The following is a 12,346-nucleotide window of genomic DNA, read 5'->3' on the forward strand; positions in this document are numbered from 1 at the left end:
ATTTCTAAGTCATTTACAACTTCAGTGGATCCAAAAGAAATAAATTTGTTGACCTCCCTGCATCTGCAAACAGTCCAAGATATATGCCATTCGGTTAAATTACAACTCACAAGATACCTTTCGTGGGTACTTGCAGTATACAAATTGCAAATCTTCGGATGTGTCGACCTTTGTTAAAAAGTTCAAGTCTTTCCACTCTTTGCGATTGAGGGAAAATAATAAATAATATTCACGTCAGGTTAATGAGCCATGCTTCATAAAATGGCCAAGTTTTGCACGTGTAAAGACCAAATAGAGGATGAGTTACACCTCACAAAGACAACCACATAAGATATGTTTGGTACTATTGTTGTGTTGTGTTGGATTTTGGGTTTATCAATACAAATTTGGGAGGGAGATTTTTTCATTTAAGATGTTTTAAGAATGTTTTGAATTGATTAATACAAATTGCTGTTTTTACATTAAACATCATGTTTTCACACTCATTTTTCTAGTTGAAATGGCACTCATATGATGATGGGACAATACATAGTTCTCATAAATTTGTATTTGTTTATTTATACCCTGACGGGCCTTCTAAAAAAATAAATTTGTATTTATTAAACCAAAACCCAACAGCAATGCAATGCCACTGTATGCTTTCATAATAAGTGGTTTTTGTACCAAATACCCCAGTATCATCTATAAAACGCATTAGGATTGAAATTGGGTCCAACCGTCCAATGAACAACATCCTGGCTGGCCGTTCCTTGAAGTATTTTCCTTTACTTGTTTGATAATACAAGTGTTTCTTTTTTTTCTCTCTCTTTAAGTATCACTAAAGGCTGTTTTTTCCAAAAAATTCTGTTTCTCTTGTTTTCTATCAAACCAAACATAATCTAAGCCCTAAGGGAACTGTCCCTGTCCCATTTATCAAAAAATATGGTGTATCTAAATCACTCTTCTAAATTAACTAGATGGCTTAAAAATTATAAGGCCCCGTTCATTTTCGGTAAGTTACTTAGCCGGGTAAATGCAATTACTTGGGTAAATTTTTCCTGAAAAACATTTACCCAAGTAAGTGCATTTACACATGTTCTTTTATTTCCTAAACAAATAAGGTAATGACCATTTTAGCCATAAAAATCCATTATTAAAAGGGACATTTTTGCCCCATTCAAGTGTTAGCAACTTCCCCCTAGGTGGGAAAGTTATTTACCCACCTAGGAGATGGGTATTAGGGGTGTCAATTGGACTGGATTTGGTCCAATCTGATCCAGTCCAATGTGAGTCCATTATAAATGGACAAGGTCCAATCCAATCCAATGAATGTTTTGGACCAATTTGGACCGGTCCAATTTAATGTTTGGACTGTCTAATATGTTCAAATTCATTTTGATTTAGATTGGATTTAACCCAAACTCGGTCCATTGACACATTTATCTTATATCAGTGTACCAGATACTAGCTTAATCCAACCCAATCCAATATAAATTTGTTATGGATGGACCAAGTCCAATCCAATCTAATAAATATTTTGCACCGGATTAGTCTAATCCAATATGTCTTGTTGGTCTGTCCAATCCATCCAAATTGATTTTGGACTGGACGGGGTCCAATCCAAAACCGGTCCATTGACACCCTTAGGTATCACTTACCCGGGGTAAGTGATACCTAAGGGTGTGTAAGTGATACCCAAGAAAATAAACTTTCCTTGATCCTCACATAAATCTAAAAAATGAACATGGGATTCTTGGTTAATGGGAACCAAAATCCCATTAACCAACTTTCTCCCTCTCAAAATCCAAAAAAGGAATACCCCCAAAATGTGTTGGCCTTCATTCCGTAGGAAGTGAGTGAGTCTAAACTCTATAAAGGGTAAAAACTTTTTGGGTCTGTTTGGTTTGCAAGAACAGGCGCATGAAATTGGAATTGGAATGACCCATTTTAAGTGGGATTCTCATTTCCATTCTAGGTGGAATGGAATTCTCCCACCTCCTTGGAGTGTGATTCCCATTCCGCCTCTTTCTTTTATTTTATTTTATTTTTTTTCTTGTTCTTGACAAAAACCTCATTTCAATTCAAAGCCCTAATTAGTCAATTCCTCCGTGTTCGATAGGCATGCCTCCATCCAAATTAGCCACTAACAACCACCATCTCCACTGAGGTAAAATTAGTCACCTTCCGGTTGTCCTTCCCCTATATTTTCTCTTTTCTTCCTAACTCTTCCTCTTCTTTCTCCCCTCTTCTCTCTTCTTCCTCCCCACTGTCACCACCCCCATTGCTAATATCACTGGCAATTGGTATTAGTATATCCATATTCACCCTTTCCTCTCTTTTCTTCTTTATTCCCCTCTCCTTTCTCCCCGTCTTCTTCCAAAATAATGCTGATCGGTCGAACAACGATTTGGAATCCACCTCCTTTCTTCTTTCTTCTTCTTCTTTATGCAACTGACTACAATGTTTTGTTTTGTAAATCCACCTTTGCAACCATTAATAGCGGTAAAATTCAAAATTTCAGCTCATTCCAATTCTAGCTTACGGATCAAAACTCGATAAAGGGTATTGATGCTGCTCAATCCGAGGTAGTGTACGAACCAAGGAAGGCAATTAGATAGTCCTTGTTGGCAGGGTAGGGCCGAGCTATAAGGACGAGGCCGCGCTTCAAGATCTGCGATCAAGGAAACAGAAGTCAGAGACCTGAGGAGTTATCCCCGGGTAAGAACTCCGACGCTCAAGTCAGTAGGTGGCGGAAGGATGGTCGAGCCGAGCTATAAGGATGCCGGTCTGAGCTAAGTAGTTGTGTAAGTCTCAGAAGTTCAATCCCTTACCTTGAACATGGAGTACCTTTTTATAGCCAAAGATCCATGTCCTGGTTGGATTGGGCTTCCAGGGTTGCCGGGATGAGGTTAGCCGCTGAGGTATTTGGGATAGAGTCCCATTCTCCAGCAGAGTCGTCTTCCTTATTCCTCTTTATCCGTGGTTGTGCTCGTTCACGTGACATGTAGTTGATGTGGATGAAAGGAAAAGATGGGAGGCCACCACAATAGTGTAGATCGGTCGGGCTATGCCGACGTGACTGAGCTAGCCCAACGTGGCCGAGCTATGCCGACGTGGCCGACTTAGGAAGATGTGGCAGGGCGATAGTTGGGCGGCCACGTGTCTCACATGACTAACTCAGCCATGACTCGATCACCACTCCCTCAGTTTTGAAATCGAGAAATGAAGTCTCCTAGGTTCATTGCCTGGCTGAGGAACTTCCGAGCATGCGTATCATTCGTGTCGTGTTGGTTGTTGCCGAGGAGTCCTTCGATCATCAACTGTGGAACTTAAATAAGAACCAGATTTTTGGTTCCCGAACCACTCCCCCAGTTCTGCTGTCGAGGAGGGGGAATGCTCGGCCAGGCCATTGCGCAGCCTAGCCGAGGATTTGCGTTGGAGGTTGGATCGGTACGGCGGGTCTCTGTGACGAAGGTTAGACCGGTGCGGTAGTTGAACTAGCACAATTAATGGGCACAACTGTTGCCTGTCGAGGGTGTCACTTTGGTTTTTGAGGCTTACTCATGCATGTTATTGGTTGCGTCAGTTGGCCTTCCGAGGAATTGCTAGGGGTGCATCTGTACCGTTGATCTCTCCTCGGTCTGTGACACTGATGGCTATAAAAGGGAAAAGGGGTCCCTCCCCCTTTCCATCCTTAGTGTCACTTGCAAGAGTTTGGCATCCACTTCGCGGCAGATTCGTCGGTCACATAGCTCAATAGACAGCTCAGCAGATAGCTCAGTAGTTTTCACTCTTCAGCTCCGCAAATTGCCTAGTATGTCCTCCTCATCTCGTCGGTCCTCTTCCTCGTCCAGGGACTCCAGTAGTTCTGGTTCCAGCTCTTCTCGTGGCTCGACCTACGAGCCTAAGCTGAGAGAGTTCGTGGCTACCGAAATCGAGGAAGCCGAGGCTTGTCCCTCTGGGGTGGAGACAGAGCTTCCTCTTCGGGCAGGTCGCCAGTTTGGTACCATGCCCGACATCTTGACGGCCGGGGGTATGGCTCGGATCTGAGCTACATATGTCATTCCCGCGGAATACCAGATGAGTTGTCTGCTGCCCGGGGAGATGGCTACTTATGCTCATCCCGGTCAGCGGTGCGTTTATGAGCACAGCTTGGAGGCTGGGCTGAGGTTTCCGTTGATCGAGGGGTTCGTCGAGGGGCTAAACTGGTACTGGGTGTTGTCGGTGCAGCTGATGACGAACTCCTTTAGATTTTTGCTCGGCCTGATGTCCTATTGTGCGGTCTGCGATATTGATCTGACCCTGGGGATGGTGAGCTTTATGCTTCAGGTGAAACACCACCAGCAGGGGTACTACTACTTCTCCACCCAACGGAACATTCGATCATTGGTCGGAGCCCCTTCTTCTATAAAGCATTGGAAGGAGTCTTTCTTCTTTGTGCGAATCTCCGGGGTCTCCCTTTTCCTGCCGAGCTGCAGAGACCGAGGACGTCTTTACCACAACCCCAATGGTCGGCGCTTACTTAGGAGGAGAGGTCGGCCTTGAGAATGATCCACGAAATCGACGTTATCCCGTGCACATGCTCAGAGATGCTAATGCTCGCTGGGCTGATGGAGAGGGTGGTCTATCTATTTCCTTTTACTTCTGTTTGCTTATCTGACTTTATCTTGCCAATTTTGTACTTATCTTAGACCTTCTGTGTTGCAAGTGCGAGCATGGCTAGCAAGGAAGACATTGTTCATCAGATTAAGGTGCTCCGACAAAGGCAGGAATGAGCCGGTGTGCAACCGGAGGCTCGTCCCAAGGCGGATGAGCGGCTACAACCCGTAGATAGAGCGGCCCGTCGGCGAAGAAGGGTTCAACAACGAGAGGCCGAGGAGGACGATGTTGTCATGATTGACCCTTAAGGGGTCTGTCGCCCTGCTGGTACACCAGTGACTAAGGCAGGAAGCAGTTCAGGTCTGCACATGCCGAGGTGGTCGGTTCACATGGACGATAATCTGGAGACTCACAAGGTTCCCGAGCAGTTGCTGCAGGGAATCATGACCATGTCTATAGCTCGGGGATCGGTTGGGGTTGGTAGTGGAGCTTTGGAGTGTGCTCTGCTTCGGTCTGTTGCCTAGGTAAATCCCCTTCCTTTTGTTCCTTGTGCGTTGCTCTCCTTTCCGATGTACTTATCATATTATATTTGTCCACAGAATGCTTGTGCGGCAGTTGCTCTGGTTGATCGCCTCCAGGATGTTCGATCGACGTACGAGCGAGAAAATTCTAAGTATCTGTGGCAAAAGGCCCAGTTGGCCGAGCTCCAGGCTATTGGGGAGCGGTTGGCCACACTGGAGAGGCAAGTGGCTAAGCTGAAGGCGCAATTGGCTGAGAAGGCTGGTCTTTTCCAAGAGTTGAAGCGGGAGATCGCCGAGCTCAAGGCTGAATGGGACAAGCTAAGACAGGAGGCCGTCGAGGAAGCCATCACCGAGTACAAGGCGTCTGAGGAGATGCAGCTGCACATGGATGAGTACGCTTAGGCTTCCTTTGCGGCTGGGTTCAACCTTTTCTGGCAAAGGATCCTTTGTCGTCCCCCGGAGTTGGCCAAGGAGTCGCAGGGCTGGGATGCTTTTGACCAAAATTCTCCGCAAGGGTCCGCCGAGGGAGATGAGTATGAGGCCGAAGCCGCTATTGACGTTGTTGATTCTGCCGCCAAGGACTAATCGGTGGCTTCATATGTACATTATTCCTATTGTTTTGGTGTTGTGCTGCTTCTTTTTTTTTGTTGGCTCGGTATGTCGGGCTTTAAACAATTGTAATAGACCGTCTTTAAGTTGAATATAAGCTCCTCTTCATGTTGACTACATATATGCCTCTTGTTGTTGTTGTTGTTGTACTTGTGCATGTGTTTTTTTTTTAAATGTAGTATGCCCAACCGGGCTATTATGCGTGTCGAGCCGAGCTATGCCGCGGCCTCTTGTTACTTGTACCATTTTTCTATCGTTGGCCAGGGTGAGGCCGGCTGGTCTACTGTGTAGGCTGAGTCGGGCTGTGCCTCAGACGTCCTCTTCGTACTTCGCGCTTCTAGTTCGTTAGCTGAGGTATAGTCGACTGAGGTATGGCTGACCGAGGAGTAGCCGGTCGGGCTATGCCTTGGTGTCCCCAGTCTTGTGCTAACCGATGTTGTCGTTTATCGTGGTGTAGCTGGCCTGGCCATGCCTTGGCGTCCCCAATCTTGTGCTAACCGAGGTTGCCGTTGGCAGAGGTACAGCCAGCCGGGCTATGCCTTGGTGCCCCCAGTCCTGTGCTGGCCGAGGTGTCGTTAGTCGAGGTGTAGCTCGATCGGGATATGCCTCAGTGTCGTTGCCTAGTGCTGATCGAGGTGTCGTTAGCCGAGGTGCAGCTCGGTTGGGCCATGCCTCGACGTCGTTGTCCTATGTTGATCGAGGTGTGGTTTAGCCAAGGTGCAGCCCAGCCGGGTTATGCCTCGGTGTCATTGTCCGAGATCTTTTGGTTTCTGAGCTCTCAGCTATGGGACGCTCAATTTCTGGTCTTGGGAGCCTTTGGGGCCCTTCTAGGGCTAGTTGTTTCTCAGCTAGCTCAGCCATTAAGTCGGCAGTAGTGCGAAGTTCCTCGACCGCCCTCAAGCCTTGGTGGGCGGGGGCGTTCTTCCTCCACGTTTAGGCTCAGCCATTGGTAGCTGAGTCAGGTAGCTTGCTTGGTAATGTGTTGTCGAGCTAGGAGTAATAGGCTCAGCCATTTTGGGGATTGGCGGAGTCAATTCGGCTGGTAGTGTGACTTAGCATGTGTGTGTAGTGTGCGTGGTTAGTTGTGGGCGCGCCTTTGAATTGAAGAAATAACGTAAAAGAAGACTTTCATTGCTTATGGGTCTACTGGTAATACATCCTGAGGTTTCTCGAGTTCCAACTCCTCGGAATTGGTCGACCTTCGAGGTTTTCAAGTCTATAAGTGCTTGGTTCGAGGACTCTGGTGACCATATACAGTCCTTCCCAGTTCAGTTCGAGCTTCCCTTCTCCTAGCTAGTACATCCTGAGTTTCCCGAGTTATAGGTCTACTCCTGAGGTTTCCCGAGTTACGTGGGTACAATGACTTTGCGCAGAACAAAGTCACCTATCTTGAATTCACGTCTTCTTACCTTAGAATCGTAATGATGTGCCATCTTCTGCTGTTGTGCAACCATCTTTACATGTGCTCGGTCCCGAGCTTCTTCTACTAGGTCCAACTCTGCGCGTAGATCTTCGTCATTCTGTCCCTCGTCAAAGAGCTCGGTCCAAAGAGTCGGGATACTATCTCCACGACAATGATGGCTTCGGCCCCGTAGGCCAGGTTGAAAGGGGTCTCTTCAGAGGCAGTCCGCGGGGTCGTCCTATAAGCCTAAAGAATGCTTGGCAGCTCTTCAACCCATCTTCCCTTGGCCTGATCCAGGTGTGTTTTCAGGCCATGTAGTAGGATGTGGTTGGTTACCTCGATCTATCCGTTGCTCTGAGGTCGGTGTACCACGGTAGTCGGGTGATCGATCCTTAGGTCGGCACATAAGGCCTTGAACTTCTTGTCGGTGAATTGGGTTCTGTTGTTTGTGATGAGCACGCGCGGGAGGCCGAAGCGGCAGATGATTCCCTGCCAAAGGAAGTTCCGGGCATTGTGGGCGGTGATGCGTGCGAAGGCTTTGGCTTCTACCCACTTCGTGAAGTAGTCCACTGCTATGAGGAGGAACTTCTTCTACGCAACCACAGTGCGAAAGGGGTCGAGGATGTCCACTCCCCATTGGGAAAACAGCTATGGGCTGACGATCGATCTCAAAGGGGCCGCAGGCTGGTGATGTATATTAGAGTGACATTTGCAACTATTGCACCTCTGGACTAGCTGGGCAGCATCCTACTTCATCGTTGGCCAGAAATACCCCTGTCGGAGCACCTTATGGGCCAGTGTGCGTGTGCCAAGGTGATCCCTGCAAATGCCTTCATGTATTTCCCTTAGAGCGTAGTCTGCCTCGGCTGGGGAGAGGCACCTCAAGTAGGGAAGCGTGTGGGAACGGTAGTAGAGTTGACCCTGTATCAGACAATACCCGGTTGCTCTGTGTTGGAGTCTTCTTGCTTCAACCCAATCTTCCGGGGAGGTGCCCTCTCGAAGATACTCGATTATGGGGTCCATCCAAGATGAGCCATGTTGCACTAGAAGGATGAGGACGGCTAATGGCGCGACGCTCGGGTGGGCCAGCGTGTCTAGCCGGACAGTTAAGTCAAGGTCAGACTGCGGCGAGCTAGCGAGCTTTGAAAGGGCATTGGCTCAAGCGTTCTCAGCCCGAGGGATCTGTTGGATGTCGAAGTGCTCAAGCCGCTGAATGAGCTCCTACACCTTTTGTAGGTAGCTCGCCATAGAGGGAGTTCGAGCTCCGAACTGGCCGTGGATTTGGTTGACCACGAGCTGAGAGTCGCTGAAGGCCTCGACCCGTCGTGCCCCGAGGTCTAAAGCAAGGCGGAGCCCAGAAATCAGGGCCTAATACTTGGATTCATTGTTAGATGCCTTGAATTCGAATATGAGGGTGTGTTCCAATACTACGTTGGCTGGGCCGAGGAGGACAAGGTCGGCACCACAACCCTGCTTGTTCGATGAGCCATCAACGTGGAGGGTCCATGCTGGGGGCAGTGGATCCGGCTCCTCCACGATAAACGTACATTCCGCGATGAAATCTACCAAGGCCTGGGCTTTGATCGTCGGCTGGGGTGCGTACGTGATGTCAAATTCACTCAGTTCCGCACTCCATTTGACCAGGCGACCCAAAACTTCTGGTCTTTGTAGCACCTACTTGAGGCGCTGGCTAGTAAGTACTCGGACGCCGTGGGCCTAGAAGTAGGGTCTGAGTTTCCTGGCCACAGTGACGAGAACTTTTCAAGATTAGAGTATCGGGTTTCTATGTCGTTGAGGACCTTACTGGTGTAATAGATCAACTTCTGTACTCGGTCTTCTTCTTTAACTAACACCGAGTTGACGACCTCATCCCCAGCCGAAAGGTAGAGCAATAGATCGTCTCCCGGGCTCGGCTTAGTCAGGAGGGGTGACGAGCTCAAATACTACTTTAGTTCCTAGAAAGACTGCTCACATTTCTCTATCCACTAGAAGTTCTTTAGCCATTTAAGCGCTTTGAAAAAGGGGAGGCACCAATCCGCGGATTTGGACATAAACCTGTCGAGGGAAACTATTCTCCCGATGAGTCGTTGCACTTCTTTGTGGGTCCGGGGGGATGGCATGTCAATGATGGATTTTATCTTCTCTGGATTTGCTTCGATTCCTCTCTATGTTACCATCAATCCCAGAAACTTGTCGGAGCCAACCCCGAAGACGCACTTGGTCGGGTTCAACTTCATTTTGTACTTTCTAAGTGTGTCGAAGACTTTGCGGAGGTCGGCTAGGTGGTGCTCGGCCTTTTTGCTTTTTACGAGCATATCATCAACATACGCCTCCACATTCCTACCGAGCTACTCTCTGAATACCTCGTTCACCAGCCGCTGATAGGTAGCGCCAGCGTTTTTAAGGCCAAAGGGCATCACCTTATAGCAGTACAAGCCTTGGTCAGTGATAAAGGTTGTTCGCTCTTAGTCATTCAGGTCCATCCGGATCTGGTTGTAGCCTGAGAAGGCATCCATGAAGCTTACCAGCTCATGTCCTGTTGTTGCATCGACGAGCTGGTCGATCCGAGGAAGGGGAAAGTTGTCTTTGGGACAAGCCTTATTTAGGTCGGTGAAGTCGATGCAGATCCTTCACTTTCCGTTGGCCTTCTTCACCATCACTACGTTGGCCAGTCAATCAGGGTATTTGACTTCCCTAATGAAGCCAACGTCGAGCAACTTCTGTACTTCCTCAGCGATCACTTGCCACCGCTCTGGGGCGAAGTTTCTCTAATTCTGTTTCATAGGTTGGTAATGTGGGTCAACGTTCAGCAGATGTGCGATAACTTAGAGATCGATTCCAAGCATGTCCTCTGCCGACCAAGCGAACACATCGGCATGGTTCCTCAGTAATCAAACAAGTTCCTCTCGGAGGTGGTCGCCTAGCAAGGAACCAACTTGGACCGTCTTTTCGGGGTCTTCCTCAACCAAGGGGACCTAGACGAGGTCTTCCATGGGTTGGTCACGTTGTGCCTTTACCTCGTCGCGTAGGTCATATGCTTCTGCCATCAATGTCTCGGTCACTGGACATGGTCCTCGGCAGAATAACTGATAGCAATGTCGCACTATTTTTTGATCCCCGCACACCACCCCTATGCCATACTTGGTTGAAAATTTCATGGCAAGGTGGTATGTTGAGATTACTGCATGTAGGGCGTTGAGGGTCGGCCTGCCAAGGATCACGTTGTAAGAGAAGGGGAAGCGTACCACGATGAAATCTACCATGGCCGTCGCAGTTACGTCGTTGTCCCAAATCAAGAGGGAAGAGTTATCCTCCCAGTGGATTGGAGGGACTCTCCCGGAAATCCCATCAAGGGAGTGCTAACTGGTGCAAGCCGATCTCTAGCAATGCCGAGCTTTTCGAACGCATCTTCAAACCACATGTCAGCGGAACTCCCTGTGTCAATTAGGATCTGCCGTAGCTCAAAATTGGCCACTTCGGCGGTGATGGCCAAGGCATCGTCGTGCGATGTCTGGATTCCTCGGAGGTCATCATCAATGAAGGTAATAAACGTGCTGCACCTCCTCCCATGACCTCGGTCGTCGATCTCGCACAGTCGAGCATATCTCTTCCGTCCCGAGCTGCTTTCCCCTCTGGAGGCATTTCTGCTCGATATCAAATGGATAACGCCGGCTGGGGGGCCACGGGGCGGAGGCTGTCGAGCTCCGTCTGCTCTTCTTTCCTCTTGGGCTGACTTCTCTGTTCTGTCTATGAAGCCGCTGAGATAACCGCGCCTAATTAGATCTTCGATATAGTTTTGCAAGTCGAAACAGTTCTCCGTATCGTGGTCGTGGTCCTTGTGGAACTCGCAATATTTGCCTCGATTCCTCTTGTTGCTTTGCGTCGTCATCTTCTCAGGCCACCTGACATAGTTGCGGATTTGCATTAGGACTTCAGACTACAGAACATTAAGCGGCGTGAAATTCCGATAGGTCAACGGAGGGGTGTGAGGCCTATGGTCGGTCCGAAGATCTTGCCTCTTGGGATCTCTGTCTACTTTCTCCGACTTGCGCTCGTCGTTCTCTCTCCTTTTTCTGTCGGGCTTCTCATCCTTGTCTTTGAGCTGCGCCTGGGCCTCTTCAGCGTTGATATACTTCTGCGCGTGGCTCATTAGCGCGACCAACGTTTGAGGAGGACTCTTGGAGATGGAGAAGTTGAACGGGGAAGGGAGAGTCCATGTTATATGGCCGTCACCGCGGCTGATTGATTTAAGTCCCTGACTTGAAGCGCCTTCTTTGTTAAATCGTGCCAGGTAGTCCCTAAGGGACTCCGCCTTCCTCTATCGGACTTGCATGAGGTTGGCCAAGGTTTTCCAATGCTTCCGACTTGCTGTGAACTGCACTAGGAACTGGGTCTCCACTTGTGCCCATGACGCTATAGACCTCGGCGGCAAGGAGGAGTACCATGCCAAGGTTAGGCCTTGCAACGTGGTTACAAGGGCTTTGCACATCGGTCCCTCCGATGCACCATATAGCATCATCTGGGCTTGGAGCGCCGCGATATGGTCAAAAGGGTCGGAGTTCTCGTCATACTTGTCGAGTTGGGGGGCTCGCCATCCGGCAAGGGGTACCTCGTCCACGATGTCTTGGACGAAGGGCGGCTCCTTGGTGATATGTGCAGTGGCCTGCACAGGTTGATCCGCGGCGGGGATTGCGCTCTTAGGGGCGGAAGTACGCTCTAACTCTTCCAGATGTTGCCGCAGCTCCTTAATCTCGGCGTCTCTATTGCCCAGGGTTGTAGTGTGTACGGCCTTCCTTTTGGGTCGTGTGGGGTGATCCTTGATTGAACTTGACTCGGCGACGAAAACCACAAAGGGCGTTGTCCTTTTGCTAAGCCTTTCTTTTGCGGGGATGCGCACTGACTGGTGTGTCTGGCTATGGCAGTCCCATCCGCGGGAACGGGTTGTGGCAGTGGGACTTCGGGTCATGTCCTGCCTCATATGCTTAGATTGTTCTCCCCTTACGTCTGTCCCGCGCTTTGGGGCCCTTGGTCCGAGGATCGTCCTTCATGCGCGTCGGGGCGTGAGGGGCAGAACAGTTGAGCAGTGCAGCAGACCCTAGTGTTTGCATGAATTCGAAGATCCTGTCAACCTTTTCCTACATGGCTCGGAACTGCGCTTGATCTACCACGACTGAAGGCTGCGAGACTTCTTAGTGTGGGGAGTGTTGGTTCTCCCGAGTCGGGGAATGGTCAGTTG

At 49.2% G+C, this 12,346-nt stretch overlaps 1 protein-coding gene across 1 annotated transcript; it reads right to left on the minus strand.

The window, feature by feature from the left end:
- Positions 1–10,402: 10,402 nt before the first annotated feature.
- Positions 10,403–11,260, minus strand: LOC104609341 (uncharacterized). The gene is made up of 2 exons (XM_010275631.1): positions 11,127–11,260; positions 10,403–11,012 (listed from the first exon to the last, which is right to left on the minus strand). The coding sequence occupies exons 1-2, from the start codon at positions 11,258–11,260 to the stop codon at positions 10,403–10,405; spliced, it is 744 nt and encodes a 247-aa protein (XP_010273933.1).
- Positions 11,261–12,346: the final 1,086 nt, after the last annotated feature.

The sequence above is a fragment of the Nelumbo nucifera genome, chromosome 5 (assembly GCF_055504915.1).
Source record: "Nelumbo nucifera cultivar China Antique chromosome 5, China Antique-T2T, whole genome shotgun sequence".
Lineage (NCBI taxonomy): Eukaryota > Viridiplantae > Streptophyta > Magnoliopsida > Proteales > Nelumbonaceae > Nelumbo > Nelumbo nucifera.